Raw genomic sequence first — 19,515 nt, 5'->3', positions numbered from 1 at the left:
GGGGCCGGTTTTGGACAGGTGGGGGTCGTTTTTGGTACAGGGGGCCGGTTTTGCAGCAGTGCTGGAAAATCGCCCCACTGTATCAAAAGCAGCAGCAGTGTTTCTTTCATGACAACACTATGGTACTTTAGTATTATTCACAAAGTCCTATTTCTATGTTTTGCATTATTGTCCTGTTTTCTCCATTTATACACTTAGACGTAGGCACTTTTAGACTTAGAAAAAAACAGCGAAAAGTGCTGAAGAAAACCATAGATTGCAATAGACAGCAATAAATCATTCAGATGCCTCTTTGGTCAGCCAACAGCTTTCTTTAATGGCAGTGACGTGGGTGATATGAAAACAGGTCTCAGGGGCGGTATTAACACAACTCACAATTTGTGAGAAATGTAAGAATCCCATGACAGGAACTTTAAAATTAGATGGCTACGAAATCATATTGGTACAAGGTGTAAGAACCAATTTTAAAAGTATTAATGCACCAAATTTAAATTTGAACTTATACTTGGTTTTCCTCACACAGAAAAAACCCAGTAGTGACAAAACTTTAGAAGAAAGTTTAGTCAAGATGCTAAGTGAGAAATTGCCATCAAGAAAATGCCCCACATAAAACTAAATGCACCCCTCAATATTCTCCTCCCTTGCATACTTTATCCACTTGTGAAAAGTTGGATGCTGGAGTACTTATAACTGATCTTACCTTACTGAACGTACATATGATTTACCTGGCTTTCAGATTTGGTTCTAGTTCTTTTGTCCAGCTGAGATGGGCTACATGTTTAAGCCTACCTCAACAGTGCAAGACCAAAGCTTCACCTCACTGCCTGTAAAATGTGGCCATAGTTATTTTTTCTAAAATAGCAACTAGGTTTGGGATTTATAAAAAATCTTGAAACTTGCAATCTGAAATATTTTGTGTTAACTACATTAAGGTGTTATGGCTTTAGAACATTACTTTCTCTGGGTTGTAGAGCCTGAGTCTAGAAGACATGCAAACACATTGGTTGAACGAATGGTGAGCAAGTGGCCCGTTTACGACTGTAATTTAGTTTGCTTTTACAAAATGTGAATTTACACTTGCAGATGAATGCACTGCTGTATCGTGAAAGTCTATACAGGAGCATATGTTCTCACACGAGGAGTGGGAACTTGTGAGCTTGTGTGTTTTCACAACACAGACTGACATTTGTAAGGCACATTCTTTCCTGTTTATAGTTTGAAAATTGATCCTGTTGTTCTCAGGAGTAAATCTCCATACAGAATGGGAATATGGAGGGAACACCAACAAAACTGATGGCTGTGCAAGGGAAGGCAGTCCTCCATGAGCATAATGAAAGAAAAACATGGTTTAAAATGCAAATAAGCTTCTGCTGCCTACTTACATGTGTAGAAGTACACATATTACATTTAGGCATGCACAAATGTCTACGAAGGAGTACACGGGTGCAATACTGCTGGAGTACTAGAGTTTTATGTAGGAGTAAATCTTTGTGTAGAAATTAATGTTCTTTTTCTAAAGAATTAAGACCATAAAAATAATGTCTTTTGAATTCACTGTAACTTTGACAATCTAATTTCAACTTTGAATTCTAACACACATCCTTATTTCTGTATAATCTTTATTGTCCAATACCAAGCACTACAAAATATTTTATCTGATCTGCACAATGATTAAGTTTCTCATGTTTGAGTCAGAATTATTTTCAGACTATACTCTTCCTACACTAATTACTTAGTAAACAAGCACATTTTTGCTGCATTTAATTATAAATGATTAAAGCAAGCAATAAAGTCTTACCACTGCTGAGCATCTCTGAGCTTTGAAGGAATTCGTGGCCACTCTAGCTTTATCCTCAGGCCAGGCTGGCTACCAAAGTGACCCATTTCAGCCTTAGCTGTTACTTTGTAATCTTGACAATTGCGCCCCCATTTCAAATGAGCCTGAAACAGACAGAAAATAAGTCCATGGCAATTGGATTATTTTTTTTTTGTAATTCATCAAATCATTCTATACGCATAGTTTAACTTTTTAACATGCTGAATCCAATAGTAAAAATACTAAAGTGCCCACACCTGTCTTGCATTGCTGATGTGCTTGACGTTTGGTAAATTATTGCACTGGCGGTTAATATCTAAATCAGCTGAACTCATGGTATTTTAATGTATTATTATGTAAGGTACATTTTTGGGTACTCGTGTACCAAACAGCCTATTTATACTTACTTTGTTTTTAACACTTTGCATAGTTATATATATTTCTTCACCTCGTTCCACCATTGCTCCTTTATGTGAGGTGTTGGTCTCTTCCAACAAATGATTACTTCCTTTGAAATTGTTATCAAGTAGTTTATGAATTTGAGAGCTGATTTCATTTGATTTTGAGCTCCAGACGAGTAGTGCAAGATTGGGATGTCTGCAAACTTCCTTTGATAGCCTCTGTTGAGAATGGACATCATGCTACAAACGAACCAGGGAACTTGGCATTATGCAAATGAACAAATTATGCTTTTCCCATCTTTTCATGATTGCTATCCTGTCATAGCAAATTAATCGTATGGCTTAATAAAGCAACATACCCTCTTTAAATTTGCAAGAAGGAGTACCTGTTAAATTATTCTATTTTTAACAGTCCAGTATTGTGGCGTTAGACCGAGACCTAAAATCACTGCACCATTTACCAATAATATTTAGATCTCTAATCTTTCTTTATGCTTGAAAAAAGTAAGCCTCGCCTCTTTTCATGACTGAATTACACATTTATAAATCAGTGTCAGTCAAATGTGTTCTGTCTTTGAGAGAGACCCCCAACATATCGCCAACCTCTATGAGATTAGCTTAGTTATTGAGCACCCTCAAAAGTAATTTCAGGCTGAGGGGAAAATTTGCTTCACAGAGTGCTGGTAATTCTTTGTGACATAGCTCCATAAAAATCGCGAGGACACTTGGATTTTTCCAAACTTATGTATAATTATGAAGACAATGAAGTTAGATGCAAACTTTCTACCAGACACTGTGGATGATCAAAAATATCTTGTAACAAACCTTTTTAACCACTTAGAATGGGAAGATCATAAGAAATTACAAGGGTGCACATCTGTATAAAACTTAGACATTTATAGAGTTAATTATACACTTGGTTCCAGTGCAGGGCTGATGAATGACCTCTGCTGATTTTTCACTGATGCTCAAATGTGGAGCCTAAAGGTAGATCACGAAGAACCATCATCCCTTCCATAAGGACTTGCAAATTTGTAATTTTACTTGCGAAGAACCTATGTAAACCTGCATATCTCTGATTGCATCAGAGAGAAATATGATACTAGTACTTACGAAATCGGGACTTATTATTAGTAACATAATTCAGTCTTTTACAACATTTATAATCTTCAAAAAATTGCAAGATAGTTTGTGCTCATCACTTTCGAACCCAAAGTGGCTTAAGGTCTTTTCAGAAGGAGGTAATGATGGGGCATATCTACAAGGCGGCGATAAAAAATTATCGCCGCTTTTGCGACGGTTTTTGGCCGAAAAGCGGCGATAATTTTATTGCTATATCAACAAGGTCACGCCATCGCGTGAATTCTTGCCTTAGCGCCTGTTTACTGAATGCCCAGCTTTGCATCTCTAATGAGATGCAAAGTGGGGGTTCCTTCCCGAAATAACTAGATAAATGTCGCTAACCGACATTTCTCCAATTATCAAGGGAATCGATAACAAGCATAGCGATAAGAAAAGTAGCGCTAACCATGGTTATTGCTACTTTCCTTACCCCTGCTTTAGTTTTGACTGAGCCATGTAATCCAATGGGAGGTGGATTACATGGCTAAAACCACCCTGCCCTATCTGCAAGGTATCGCCGGTCACAGTGCGATTATCGCTGGATTTCCAGCGATAATCACACTGTTTTCCAGTTAACGCTTGCATTTCTATCGCTTTGGAGATAAGCGTTGCTAATAGCACGCTATCTCCGCGATAGAAAGCAGTGATAGCCGGCGATAATTATCCTTGCGCTAAGTGCACTTAGCGATAATTATCGCCGGCCCTTGCTGATATGCCCCAGAGTCCTTAGAAGTTGTTGTAGGAATGCAAATCAACACATTCCAAAAGGAGACATTTGAACGTTTTCCCATTTCTATAAGTCAACTTTCACTTTTAATATTATTTTCTCATAGTTTTCTTAAGGGCTTGAAGTGACCTAACCCCAAATACCCAAAGAACGTGTTTACGTTGAATCTCTCTCCTGATTTTATTCCATTCTTGCTGGTTTGCGCTTACTCTTGTACACTATTTGTCATAACCATATGTTGTTTAGTGCATTTGAACTTAGGGATAGCTGTGAAACTACGTTGTTGGGTTATATGTGTATAGAGTCAAGTTTAGAGAACCCGCTCGATCTAAGAACTTGGGCCAATATTAAATAAAATCAAGAACAGGGGTAAACCTTGCCTTGATCCCAGATTATCGCTGTTTCGTAACAATGCATTGTGGCGCGGTCAACAAGAGTACTCGGTTGCTTGTTAAACATCCTTATACTTGTGTTTTATTTGCCTATAACCCATCATTCTCATTGACTCTCAGAGAAAGACCCACTCCAGTCTGCGAACCCTTTTTTTACCCCATTAAACTAACTACAATGAATCTGGCATATTCCCAGAAAGCAACATCATAGGTATAAGCACAGAATTTGGTTTGATTAAATATGTTGTAATGGAGGATAAATATCTCTGTGCTCATGCTTTTAAGAATGATATTTCAAAGTAAGAGTTTCTTAATGTTAGTTCCTTGCCCTATTTTAGAAAGAATGTAAATTTGCCATATCTCTGCTATTGGGAGTTTCAATTGTTTTTCCAAATTTCTTTATCCGACAGATACAATACTGCAAGAAGTGTACTCTCGAAAGCTTATAAAATTCACTGGACAAGCCATAAATGATTGTCACAGTCATGTTTTTGGATTAGAAAATAAGCTTTGTATATCTAAGTTAGATAATGGTCTTCAAAGCCTTCTGCTTTACATTTAAAAAGGGTCCAATAAGGGTCGAGATCACCTATCTATTCAGCTTCTGTTGGTAACACACAAATTCATAACAAATATTTCGGTCAGAGACTGCACTATATCCTCAGAATGTATTCCTAAACTCTTTGGCTTTGCTTCAATAGCTCAAGAGTCCATTTGCACATTAATTCATTAATTTGTGTCACGATTCCTTTATTCAAAATGTTCAGTGGCGGATTTGTAAGGTTTTTAATGGGGTTTCAGTTTCTGAGAATAACCATTTTTTACTTTCCCTGTTCAATCGCCTCAAGTTGTGGCATGACATTCTAACACAGTATATAAAGCTTAGTGAAATCATGCTTAAAGTGGCTTTGCCTTTTCACCTGAGTTTGTTGTGCCTCACCTGTGCCTCATGAGAGTTGACAATGACAGCATTTGCACAAGCGCGCCATCTGCTGGAGCCGGTGATTTCGACTGCATAGGCCTGGATCTGGGGCTTAGAGGCATGGTAGTCAGCATACACGATCACCTGGTATCCTTGTTTCTTGTTGTCATTTCTCACAGCTTGAGCAGTAACTGCCAGACATGGTGGCTTGTTCTCTCCCATAAAGTGTGGCTAGAACAATGGGGAAAACATGGCAAAATATAGTTAAAATGAAGCTTAACTTAAGTCACTGGAAACCAAAGACAAACAGCATATGTTGCAGATGATGCTGCAGGGCTGTAGTTTGTTGGATATATTTTTAACATCAGGGTGATATGCCCAGGAGAAAAGTTTTTATAGAAAAGATCCTGTCTTTGCTAGTTTACCTGTCAATGTAGGAGAGTGGTGATAGTGTTTGCCTGGAGTGTACCCCTATTTTTAGGTGCATGTGGGTCTATATTGTCTCTCTTTTAGGCAGTAAGAGGAAGCTGATGTGCCACACCTTGGTGGCATCTGCTTAATTTGATTAGTGCTTTTGCCGCCCAACTATGTCATTTAGAAAAAAGAGATTTTGAATTGAAAACCTCTAACTTTTATCTGCTGTCAATGGATTCAAAATCAAAAACTTAGGAGGATTTGTTTTCACATTAACATACCACAGAAAAGTGGGTTTGTGTTGAGTACCGACTTAATTTTTTGTTGTTATATCAAAATCTGATGACTGGGAAGCTGCTTACAATGACCTGCAGATAAGTCCTTTTTGGTCAGTTTACATCTACACCCAGGGAGATAGCCCCTATGAGGAGATGCTGGAGTAAAATGACTCCGACGTTTGAGGAATATGTGAACTAGGTTCACAGGTCAATGGACACATGGATTATGGTGGCTCCTTCATCTACATTACGTAATGACTGCTGATTAATATTCAATTTCGAATGGACATGGACTGTGACGATTTCATAAATATACTTGCAACTTTTGAGTAATAATTGAGGTGGAAACACTAAAAGGATCTTTGGAGTGGGCCTAGGGATGTGGCGTGTGTCATTGTAAATAGTTTTCATTAGACATCATTTATACGGCCCTGAAGATGCCCTCTGTGATGGGCGAAACACATTCACTGCGCCTGTTTATTTAATCCAGAAGAAACTGAATAAATAATTTCCTGTTTACATTGGGAACCTTGGAATTTGGAAAAAAATGTATTTGAAATTCCTTAACTGTAGTATTATTGTATTGCTTCTCATCCTGTTCCTAACTTTGTATTTAATTCATGGCCTTGTGGCGGCTGGCCATTAGATTTGGGCAATATATAATTTGTGGTGACTTGTATTTTACTATACTGGCTGGTGCAGTAGTGTGTGCCTAGCTGCCATTCTTCGTTCTCAGATAGCCTCTTACTTGGGTTTAATGCACCTGGCATTGCAATGTATTAACTGTAGTTAGAGTCATTATCTAAGATCATCTTTTACTTATTCCTACATATTTCTAAATCCTTCTGTAATATCGAACATCTAAAGATTTGAAGCACTTAATGCACATTTTTATAAATGTTTTTACATCTTTGTGTAAAGTATGTCGAGAAATTTACTCATGCTTGACAATACACATGTATTTGCCAATCCTATAGCAGATACATCTAGGTATGGGTCAAGAATCCATATATTGTGACTACAGAAATGTCTATAACATAGTGTAGGCTTGAGTATGGTCTTGCAGTTCATGTAATCATAGGAGCAGGAGCAGGTTGCAATGTTAGTACAATGATAAACAGGAGACCACAAAAGAAACACCTTAGAGGTGGTTACCCTAGCAGGAAAATCACACACTAGTCCTCATTAGGTAAGAGAAGTTCAAATTCTACTAATCTGGGGCTCCTCAAAGGAAGCATTTCTGTGTGAATGTTGCACTTACCATGTGCTGAGTTTTATGTGCAGAGGAAGCACTTCTGCTGCTTGAAGAGCTGGATTTTGAGGAAGAACTGCTGCTGGAAGATTTTCTGTTAGGAATCTGTAAAATTGAAGGATGGTGGTGAGTAGATACTTCTTGCATGAAAATGGAAGAAGGAAAAACATACAAATTGGGGGCACCGATTAGAAAATGCCAAAAGTCTGTAGACCTGCGCTAGGCAGCTTTATCAATGTTGCTTCTATTGCGAACAAATGTTGCAGTCAGTCAGCTTAAGCCTTCATCTTGAATCGCATGGAAAATATGGAAAGGCAGCTTAGATGTGCTGATAAACCTGGGGTCAGAATCTGACCAATCCCATTGCATTGTTGAGGGCCTGATTACGAGTTCGGCGATTTTACAGACATCCCGCTGCGGCAGCGGGACCAAGCACTCCGCTGAGCAGCTGGCCTCCCTGCCTGCCGTATTCGGAGTTTCCCAACGGGCTGGTGGGTGAACGGCAGCAGAGTAATGACGGTGGTAACCTTCATGCAGGAAACGAGCCGGAGGATATTTATGTTACACGCACTGCTGACTGCTGGACACATCCGGAACGTGATACCAACCAGTCGAGCGTATGTGTGCTTTTCAATTCCTCCTGCTTTTTGGCATTGCGTGGCCCGACATAAAGGTACTGTCGCGTATTCCATGTGAACCAGTGACATTTCACATGGGCACCATCATCCTCCGCTAAATTAATGTGCTACTTAAAATGCCTTTCCGCCAACTCTTGCATGCCCGTGTGCCCACCATTAAAAAGTCAACGGATAGGTAGTGTGCGAAAAGCCCGGCAGAAACAATGCCTGGGCCACTTCTATGGGCCACCTCTGACTCGCCGCCGCAGCCGCAGACATGTCGGCGGTGGCGGCAGTCTTGAGGCAGTCTCCCTGCTCTGATCGAAATCCAGCGGTCAGACTTCCAGGGAAGCGGGCTGTCAAACTGCTAAAAAGGTTCCCTTACTGCCAAACTCGTAATCAGCCCCTAAGTTTTCAAATCTCTTCTGCCATCTAGAGCATGTCCCTAAATCTATAGGCTGTCTGAGGATTGTACACTTTAGAATACAGTGGTCCACATATTAACAATTATGATATAGAACCCTGGAGCTATTTCTGCTTATCCCCTTAGAGCACGTGTTTTAGTAGGGAAAATCCCACTCTTCCAAAGCAGAATTGTTGCTTGGTGTTGCAGGATAGTTCGAAATATTATGTCAGAAACCATCTGGTTTTCTAAAAACTTTCATGAGAATATGTACTTAAAATGATATATATGTACTTCGAGATAATTAGATGAGAAATGAAACATAAAGCACTAGACTTACGAAAAAACTGTGAATTATTTCATGATCAACATCAATGTAAAATAAGTAGGAGAGACTGTCTTATATACAACAAGAACTCAAACAGGAACACATGACTACCCCTACTGTGTCCTGAAGATTTTATTTTGAATGAAACGCGTTGGCTACACGGCTAGAAACAATTTTGAAAAATGCAATTTTAAAATCAATATAGGACATTGCTATCTTCATGATAAATGGACTCAAACATACTGCTTATTAAGCATGATACATTTTTATGCACGAGCTAGATATGTTTCAATTTTGTTCAGAGGAGGGTGCTGAGATTGTTTGTATAGATGGAAAATTCCACTTCGTATGGCAAGCCCCACCCTCCAGTCCTTAAGTGGACATATCACTATATTAAACAGTGAAGTAGAAAAGGGCTTGCGAGGTTGGTGTAACTTTATAATCACGTTAAAATCATATCTCCATATGCCCCAGCACCCCTCTTCCCAAGGGTGAAAGATATGTTTTCTTTTCTCGCTCTCTGAAAGTTATTCGTGCCTCTCTAAACTTACATTTGTTTTATACTCACCTCGTCTCTTTCTGCCCTGCTGTTTTCAAGTGTCTGCATCTTTAACTAAAACTATACTAACTATATCTAATCATCACTACACATTAAGCCGTTCTATAGTCATTATTTTTAATAATATTTTCTTGATATTTCTACAACCATTACCAGGCAGTTCTTATAGTAATGGGATGCTGCATTTAACATATGTTATTGGTGATTAAGATATACACCCAAGTGGAAATTCATATAGATGAGACCCTAATGATTTCTTCTGGATCTGATCCTTTGCATACGGGTTTTGGGCATCTAATGAACTGTACTGTGGACAATTCTAAATGCATCTTGAGACTAATAACTGGTGCTTGGTGAGCCCTTTAGGTTCAGTTGCTATTTGTATTTAATCAGTTGGATTTGCCCTAGACATGCAAGGCCCAAAGTCTAAAACCCTAAACCTACTCCTGGATGCAATAAATGGGAGTGGCCATCAGGTATTTCCATTAAGTTATGATTCTATCATGCACAGATGATTTTAGTCATTTTTAAATGAAGGGATAGGCTTCTTGGTGTGTATGAGTCTTTGCTTTTTCAGCTCACTGCTGGCCAGGGTGAAAATAAAAGTATGCATCTGACAAAACTCTGCCATAGAAGCATAGATTAAATCACTTACTGATCGCCTGTTTGCTGGTTTGAATCGATATTCGAAAATCGCTGGACTCTGCAAGGTGAAAAAAAGATAAGAAAGTCACGTTTTAAGGTAATTTTTAATCGATGGTACTTTGATACTGTGAAAATTACCATTAGCTGTATATCTTGTGATTCAAGCCTTTCGGATACCCTCGTGTGTCTCTGCCTACCTGTTCTTCTTTTTGTGAGAGTACTCTTTTTAACTCCTGTCTCGCTTTCTTCTCACAAACCTTAGATAAAAGCCCTGCGAATCCCGTCTCAGTTTCCTCCCCATGTTCCTCACCGTACCTCCCCATCTTCACTTCCTGCCTATCGCCTTTCACCTGCAGGTCGGTATGTTTTGGCATGAGTTTCTTTGTGTTGTTTTTTTAAATTATTTCTGTGATCCAACTCTACTGTTTGTCTCCAGATTATAATTTCTATTGAGACATCCCAAAGGCCTTATCACTGTAGCTCAAATATGCATGTAATACCAACCACAATTAGCTTGCCTACAACATACGAAGAATAAAAAGCCATTTAAATGTTGCCGGGATTCAGACCACGGCCCAGGAGACAGTTGCTGCCTTAACCAGCTGAGCTGTCTTCCAAACCCTGCCACAGTGTTTATCATTTAACATCTGGATTAGAGCATGCCCCTTGAATAGTAACAACAACCATGACATTGATATATATCATAGTTACCCATTCAACATTTTTATATTTATCAAATAGATAAATACACAACTTCAGAGTTGTGAAGGTTTCTTATTCCAAAGTCAGAAAGTTTTTTCTACTTTTCAAACAGAAAGGGAAAAAAAGACTTCCACTAAAAGTGGATTTGGTGATGGAAAAGAATGCAAAAACATTATTAGGAGAATTGCCTCACAAAAATGTTTTCCAAAATGAAAATGGGTGAACTTGGGAATCTTGGGGGGCTTTACGGGGTCCCAAGTTTTTGCCAACTTCGAGGATTAATTTTAACCCTCACAAATCTGCTACATTTTTGGATGACTTATAAATAACACAGCGTGCACCTAACAATCTTTTAATGATAGGTAGTATTCTGATCATGGCCACAGGGAAATAATACCTACTTTTGTGACTAGCTTGTGTGTTTAAACTAATGTCACATGACTATTGCAGAGGTAGTGTATGTAGAAAGCGACCCATACTTTGGTATGTTTATACTGGTATATTACTACGCTGTAATGCTTGTTGTTAAACTGTGCATTATCATAGCATTTATGTTGTGCTAAAATTATGATGTGTATGCTGTCCCAACCTGAGCCCTACATTCAGAAAAAAACCATAACATAAGGGGGGGTCACCTGATGTCTGGAATCCTGGCTGCTGCTACTGCTACTGCTGCTGTTGCTGCTGCTGCTGCTGCTACTGCTGCTCTTTCTGTGTTGCTGGCCTGGCGTTTTGTGTTGGCTCTTATTTTCATGCTGGTGTTTGTTAGCATGCTTGTGGCTCGCATGGCTGCTGCTGCTTGAACTGCTGGAACGGCTGCTGCTGGAACTGCTGTTGCTACTCTTCCTGTGTACATGACCCGAGGCATGGTGCTGATTGCGTTTCTTGTCACCATGATGTTTGGATTGTTGGGCACTGCTGCTGCTGCTACCACTGCTTGAACTGCTGCTGCTGCTGCTGCTACTACTTTGCTTCTGGTGCCTGTTCTTGTTTCCTTTGCGATCCTTCTCCTTGTCTTGATCTCGATGCTTGTGATCCTTTGCACTCTGAGCAGAGGATGAAGAAGAAGAGGAGCTTTCCTTGGCATGGTGCTTGTTGTGGCCATGTGCATTCTGAGCAGATGAAGAAGAAGAAGAGGAACTATTTTTGGCTTGGTGTTTGAGATCATGTGCCCTCTGGCCAGACTTGGGCTGCTTGTGCTCCCTGCTCTTCAGAGCTTCAGCAACTTTCCCCCTATCTTGGTCAGTGCTTTTGCTGCGTCGGCTGCTGGAGCTGGAACTGGAACTGGAACTAGATCTGGAGCTGGAGCTGGACCTTGAGCTTGAGCTAGAGCGGGAGCTGGAGCGGGAGCGGGAGCTGGAGCTGGAGCTTGAGCTGTCATCACGGTGTGAATGTGTCTACAATACACAATAAGATGAAAGAATAAACTTGAGCCTTATAAATGTACACTAATATTAAATGATAACTTGATTCATGTTTAGAAAGGAAAGCATTTGAAAAGAATTGTATGAAACGAAGATATAAGCAACATTATGGAATGCTGAATGGCTCAACAAGGTCTTTTTTAAAGGGTGGGGCAACAAACAAATACAATATACATAACCCATGGTTGCCTTTCTCTCTATCTCTCTCACACACACACACACACACCCACAGCCACACACACACGTACACAAAGTGTGTATCAGTCACAAGTCCCACCCACCACCAAGCACCCATCATAAGGCTACTCATGATCTAGACACACATCCAAACTCTAAGTATATGCAGCTAAAAAAACACACCCTTGTAGTTCTCCTCATCATAAGGACAGTTTCAACTGCAGATAACATGACTCATGATTTTGACACACAATATGTTATGTTATGTGGATTAGTATAGTGCAACTAATCACTCTCGAGGGGCTCCAAGCGCTGGGGCAGGCGTGTAGGCATACAACGGAAGGTGTTGGGTGTCTGCCCCACAGAGTTAGTTGAAGAGTCAGGTCTTCAGCTTCTTGCGGAATTCAAGTAATGAGGAGGATGCCCTGATGTGTTAAAGGAGGACGTTCCAGGTCTTGGGTGTGATGTAGGAGAATGCTCGACTTCCCGTTCTACTTTTCTGGAGGCGTGGGGTTTGATCAAGTGAGGCTGAGCGTAGGTTTCTGGTAGGTTGGTAAAAGTGAAGGCAGTTGTTCAAGTAAGTTGGTCTGATGTTGTGCCTTATATGCGTGTGTGAGGAGTTTAAATTGAATGCGTTTGTAGATGGGGTGTCAGTTGAGCTATCTGAGGTGTGGTGAGATGTGAGGGCATCATGGGAGGTCAAGGATGAGTCTGGCTGCGGCATTTTGGGTGATCTGGAGTTGGTGGAGGAGATGGTTCAAGTTCCCGGCATAGAGTGCGTTGCCGTAGTCTAATCTGCTTGTGAAGAGGGCTTGCATGATGGTACGTCTGGTGTACAGGGGTAGCCATTTGAAAATCTTGTGGAACATGCAGAGAACACTGAAGCAGGGGGAGATGACTGCATTGACTTGTGCTGCCATGTTAAGCTTGTTGTCCAGAAGGATTCTCAAATTTCTGGAGTGGCCATTTGGTGTGGGTGTGGGTCTGAGCTCTGATTGTCACCAGGTCCCAAGGAGAGTTCTTGTTCCCAAAGATCATCATTTTTGTCTTGTTGGAGTTGAGTTTCAGGCAGTTAGATCTCATCCTGTCTGCTACCTTAATCATACAGTTGGTGAAGTTGGTTCTGGTGGTAGTGTACTCATGAGTTAGAGGAAGGATAAGGTGACTAATAGCACAACTACAGAGAACACCCTCTGGCAAAGCCAATTTGTTTTGCATTTTAAAGCAATGCAGGTGTATTGGTTTTGCCAATGTTTTAGCCAATTCTGTTCTGCTTCGGCACAAAGTAAAAAAGCTTGTTAGCTGATGTTTGAATTGCATCAATGAAAATAAAACCACAATGATATGTAAGTATGCCTGCATAATCACGGACATATGTGTCATGATATGACAGCGGTTAGGATGATGATCATGCATGTGCACACATGCAGCATTTTGTGGCCGCAATTTAATTTTTTTATTTGCCATTCCAAAATAGCGGATGACCAAGCCTTGAACTGTAAATTAAAAGCAGTGGTCCGGCACCTAATTCAAGCAGCTGGGCTGTCCAAAAAAACAAACAAAAGTAAAAATGCGATAGGGAGAGGTGGGACAGCAAAGGAGGAGTGGGTTGAGGAGTAAACTCATATCTGGAACAGGGAAGGGGAGGGGTCAGGGAGTAACTGCTAGCTTGGAGTTTAATATTTTTGTTTTTTTTAAAGAAAAGCCAGACGGAAAGAGCAGGGGAACCAATGGAATAGCTGTGCAGGGAGGGACAGAGCAACTCAGAGAGTGGGAGTAGGATTTAAAATCAGAAACAACACAAGAGGGCCAGAACAATCAACAAACAGAAGGAAACCCATCAAATAAGAAACAGGGGAATGAGATAGATAAGATAGGCACCTAATAATGAACATGCACTATATGTATTTTAATTTATTAGAGACAGTATTTCTTCAGCAACAGACAGCTGAAACTGTCTGTAGATGAGAACTAATGACATGCAACAGCCAATAAGGCTGTTCGGGAAGGTTGCAAGACCAGATTTTCTCAATGAGAAACTCACAGTAGGGACAAATGCAATAAGTAGACGTCACTAGTCTAACCAAGAGAACCAGTCTTGCCATAGGGTGTGTAAATAATAGAGGGAAGTACATTTAAAAGCAACTTTACTTAAGACATGTTTAGATATTTTGAAATGCAGTGGCTGTGACAGTTAGTTTAAACATAATATGATCTGATATTGGCAATTAGACACTGTCTTTAGACACTAGTTTTTGTTATATTCAAGAGACCACAATGTAAGCAGTGGAATCATTCTCTGATGTGAAGTTCCACATCTTGCAGAACTTTATCAGACAATGCCCAGTAATTCCGTTCAAAAGATGATTTTTATATAAATACCAGAAGACATTAACACGGTTGTTTTCACAATAAGGTAAATTACCCTTAGCTTGTCTATTCCCAGAATTTTCTTCAGTCTCATTTGCACCATAGAGTCTTCGTGTTCCTCATTTTCCTCCAGAGCTACCAAGGCGATTATCTTTGAAGCTGCTTTTGGCCCAGCCTGGATCTCAATAAGCAGTTTTTCAATGGCCACATCAGTATGAGCTGCAAGCACATGAAACCGATGTTAGTTGAGGTTGTTAGAATACCTCAGGGCGTGCATACTACTGAAGGAGTCAATATGCTGCTTCTGACACTACCACACCGATAAAAACATAGTAGTGATTGGAAGGAAAATCTTGATCCCATTGCAGTTGTTTTCTTTCTTTTATGGTTCATATTGGAAACCTTCACAGTGAAAGGATGCACAGTTACTTTTAATCAAAGAATAACATGGATTTAAATGTTTGTAGAAGGATAGATCCCAGTCACCAAACCTGACCAACAATTTAAAAATGTCTCAATCAGGGAGATTGTAGTAGGTTGTAGCCTTCTTACGCAGCATTCCCATGCCCTCTAGGTGACTGTGGCAACTTACTGGAGACACTCTAGTGAGCAACTAAAGATGTGTGAGGTGCGCACTGATCGCCGCACACCATGTATATGTTTCGGTGATTATAAGGGCATTTTGGCTTTTTGTATAGGCATCAAATATGAACACCGGGATGGGTAGATTTCTATATTATTGTTGTGAAAGGATTCACAAATAAGACCCAGGAATAGAATGTACAGTCTGTACATTAGCTGCTTCATCACATGTCCAAAGATGAACTATGTATTGACTACTCCCCTGATTTTGCCCAATAACCACTATATTACTATGACGGTTCACGATCTTTGAGGTATTTGCTGCCTTACAATAACACCTGCATAAATCACCAGTACATTTTCCAACCGCAAATTCTGTTCCCACTATTCCGGTTGTGACATAAAGTGCATATCAGCTCTAATCCTGACTCTACCAAGGGAAGGGCAATCAGAGAGCAGAAATGTGTGGATGATCTGAAGCAGAAATAGTGTTGTGAGAGGATGGCAAAATGGGGACATGATTTGTGACATCATCATGGAGAACCATGTGGAAGAATAATTTGTATCAAATCACAAAAGCTGTCTGCTTTGGACAATGATGAACACACTCAGATATGCATTCACCATGAAAGGCTTCAGAAATAAGAGCTCAAGTGCATTGATCCCAAATCCATTCCTACTCCCTACCTATGAAACCACAATATTTGCGCTCATCACTGTACCTGGCTTCATCACCACTTTAGCTTCATGCTCTCCAACGACTTGGTATAGTGGTGAATTTTTCACAAATGCTGCATTTTGTGAATGAGATTCAAGGCAGACTTGGAAACCAAAGTTTCTTGCTTTGACACATGATTGATATGTAAATTGGCTTTCTGCTGCTGCTCCATGGTCAAACTGTTCTGAATATTTCTTGGAGACCAGTTCAGAGGAAACTTCCTGCATAAACAAAACATATAGAACGTGAGGTTATGCTTGATATATGCAAACTGTAAATTCTTGTCAACAATATATATTCGTGAACAAATCTACCATGTTGTGATGTTTCTGTCTTTGAGTACCAATTCTTGAGGTGGGTCTTGTAGACTGTCACACACTTTAATTTGCCTATCTGACCTGATGCCCTAACTACATACAATCTTCCAGCTTATGCATAAGCAATGAGTTGTACAATGTGACTTGATGATCTGTCCATTCTGCAGGGCCATTACAGATTTGTTTTCCCTTTGCTGGGCATTAAATATTTGCAGTGCACTTTACCCCTACTAACCAGTAGTTAGGTGCTTCTGTTCCGCTTTTCAACATGATGAAATTGGCATAGCACTGATTGCCATATGTAAATTACTTATAAGTCCCTAGTACCAAAACTGCTCCAGGGTATGTAAGTTAAATGCTACAAGTGGACGGTAGCATCCATTGTCCCATCCACTACAGTGACAATTTAAGCATGACATCAAGCTTGCCATGTGAAGCCTCACTGTCCAATTCCAAACTGCAAATTGTCCGGCAAAGCGTTTGGCAGGCCTAAACCCTCATTTTGAATATTAACAACTCACCACAAGTTGGCCTTACTGCCCATAGGGAAGGGTGCATTAGGAAAACAATTTAAAAGTAGGGCATGTGAAAGTTCAGTGTTAAATATGCCCTTACCTTGAAAATGCACTTAAATCAATTTTCACTGTAGCACTGAGATGCATTATTAAATTGAATGATGTTACCTCCGACTAGGAAGCAGCTACAATTTCTATTCTGGGACTTTTTGAAATATTTATTACAAGCCCAATTCACTATTGGATTTCTAAAACATTTGCATGAATCCCAGATGTAACCTGGCAGCTAAATAGCCCCCTTGAGGAGGTGTGAAATGCTCACAGAGCTAAGACAAAGGACTTTGGTGTGGACAGTGTTCTGTTCTTCTGGCAGAATGACCTTCCGGGATGTGCCCAGGAACTTGATTAACTTCAAAGAGGTCTAACTTGTTGTTAGCTGAAACCTTGATATAGCTTATTGTTGTTCCTCTAGTCAGCACCAGCCCCTGTGGTAGAGGAGCTGCAGGGAAATGACCACAGGAAAGAGGTTGCTCATTTCCTTGGCTACACCTCTGGGATGGGCACACAGGCTCTGTAGAAGGGGATAAAGGAATATCCTCTTGGGTTTAGGTGGAGAGGGCCACTTGGGGATTGTTTTAAGTAAGGTACACTGGAAGTGCTGCAAAGGTGGGTAGGGTTAACCTGGGAAATCTCACCATATTGATTAAAGAGGGGCCAAGTGTTATCCCCTCACACAGGCTGGTGCCAGGCATCAATGTGGCACCCACAGTACCCACCTCAGAAGACATTCTGGACCTACCTGTGGAAGAACAGAAGGGGGGGTGGACCTGCTCTCTGTGACCTTAGAAGAGAGCCTAAAACATTGGGCTGAAGGCTCGCCACCTGTTCAAGCTACAGGGACACAACGCGCTGCAAGAGGCCTTTTCTGCAAATGTCCAGCTGACCAGTTCCAGTTGGACCAGCCCTTGAACCTGTTTCCAGCCTCTACGTGAGTAAGTCTTGTCTCCCAAGGGCTATCCTCAAGGTCCTAGACCATTGCCAAATCTGATTCAGCTCATCCAATGGCTAGCCGATGACGTGGAGCCCTCCTCAACCACAACCTGCTGCGCTGAGGATTTTTGCATTTCATTCCAGAAACTAAGTCCGATAGAAAAAGCTTCTGATCAGGTCGTACCTAGTTTCTATATTCAACCAGCAATCTATTATGATCGTTCTTCACTTGCACCTTGGTACTGGTCAAGTGCAACCAGATGGCCTTGGTTGGTGTTTAATGCTTTTTGATGCTATTTTGACCCTTAAAGTTTAAAAAATCATAAGTATGGTCTCCCTTATTTGATTTTTGTAATTCTGGTGTCATTTTATTTGTTAAAATAAATGTACTGTATTTTCCTCAATCGGTGCAGGATTTGTCTCATGTAGTGTTTTGACTTTATTACTGTTTTGGTACTGAATAAATACTTTACACATTGCTTCTGAGTTTCCCCCTGACAAGAATTGTGCATATTGCTTAAGGTGGGTCACTACTCCCTTAGCAAATACCCCCAGTTTCTTACAGTGACCTAACGTACATTTTAATTGTTTGTTATCCTATGATCTTCAATCTTCACATTCCATCTTTTCACCTGCTGATTTGTCATGCTAGTGTTATCTTAAACAACAATGGATCATTCTTCTGTTTGGGTACCTCCTGCACTTCTCTGATATTCTCCCCACAATAGTTGAATTTGCATTTTGTGTACATATTTAATTGTTAACATATTTTTATTTTTATAACATGCTACATGCCACAAGAGATTTCCTTGTACTGAGCCACAAGGACAGAGTTCAAGAGGGAGCAGGGAGGACAGATTGTAGATTTGGGTCTGCAAAAAACTAAGGGCCATATGTAGGTAAATAACATTTACTGATTCTTAAATACCGAATTTTACCGATTCGGTATTTATGAATCGGTAAATGTAATGTAGGTAGAAAAATACCGAATCGGTAAGTGTCGGTGTTTTAGAATCGGTATTTACCGATTCGGTAATGGCAACTGGCTTCCTATTCATTCCTATGGGCCTGGAGGCCCATAGGAATGAATGGGAAGCCAGTTGCCATTACCGATTCGGTAAATACCGATTCGGTAATGGGGGAGGCATCATTATGGGTGGCAGGGTGTCACATTGACACCCTGTTGCACCCCGGATTCCTGCATGTGTGCACATGTGGCACACATGCCCTAAGGGCATGTATGTCTGCCACATTGCACACTGCAAAGTGCACAAAAATGCTTTTTCACACCTATTCGTCATTTACCACCAACTATTAGTTGGTGGTAAATAACGAATCCACACAACACCCACACACTCCCCCTACATCTCATTTCATGATTCGGTATTTACCGAATCGGTAAAATTACTGATTCGGTAATTTTACCGATTCGGTAAATTACCGAATCATGGAATTGTCCCCCTACATTGCAAAAGCCTAAATACCGGTCGGTAACGGTATATTTACCGAAAATTGTCCGTTACCGACCGGTATTAGGCTACCTACATGAGGCCCTAAGTCTTTAGTCTATCTCTGAGTTTGAAGAGGATGCATTGATAGCCAAAGCCTGGCCCTTTAGTTGTCTTACTTTTTGTGGTTGCAGTGTTGCACAGAAGTCTTGACTCACCCGTAAACACAGTTTGGTGGGGTGTGTGGGTTGGACTTTTAAGATCTGGGATTTAGGACCTATTCAGAGACAATGCACATGGCAGTAAACTGGATCACATTGTTGGTGGGGTTACTGAAAGACAGATAGGACAATCAAGATATATTTTTTGCAATCAATGTGCATTGGAAGCCTTGCT

The 19,515-nt window shown here is 40.5% G+C and overlaps 1 protein-coding gene across 1 annotated transcript in view; it reads right to left on the bottom strand.

The window, feature by feature from the left end:
- Positions 1 to 19,515, bottom strand: part of LOC146834635 (vitellogenin-A2-like) — an 89,117-nt gene that overhangs the window by 9,422 nt on the left and 60,180 nt on the right. The window contains exons 21-27 of the mRNA XM_085602104.1: positions 15,854 to 16,070; positions 14,605 to 14,768; positions 11,214 to 11,975; positions 9,887 to 9,934; positions 7,334 to 7,429; positions 5,399 to 5,611; positions 1,799 to 1,941 (exon numbers count right to left, since the gene is read on the bottom strand). Coding sequence (XP_085458230.1) covers positions 1,799 to 1,941; positions 5,399 to 5,611; positions 7,334 to 7,429; positions 9,887 to 9,934; positions 11,214 to 11,975; positions 14,605 to 14,768; positions 15,854 to 16,070 — 1,643 coding nt within the window. The remainder of the gene's footprint in view (positions 1 to 1,798; positions 1,942 to 5,398; positions 5,612 to 7,333; positions 7,430 to 9,886; positions 9,935 to 11,213; positions 11,976 to 14,604; positions 14,769 to 15,853; positions 16,071 to 19,515) is intronic.

The sequence above is a fragment of the Triturus cristatus genome, chromosome 4_2, assembly GCF_964204655.1.
Source record: "Triturus cristatus chromosome 4_2, aTriCri1.1, whole genome shotgun sequence".
NCBI lineage: Eukaryota > Metazoa > Chordata > Amphibia > Caudata > Salamandridae > Triturus > Triturus cristatus.
This window is presented reverse-complemented; position numbering and strand designations above follow the sequence as displayed.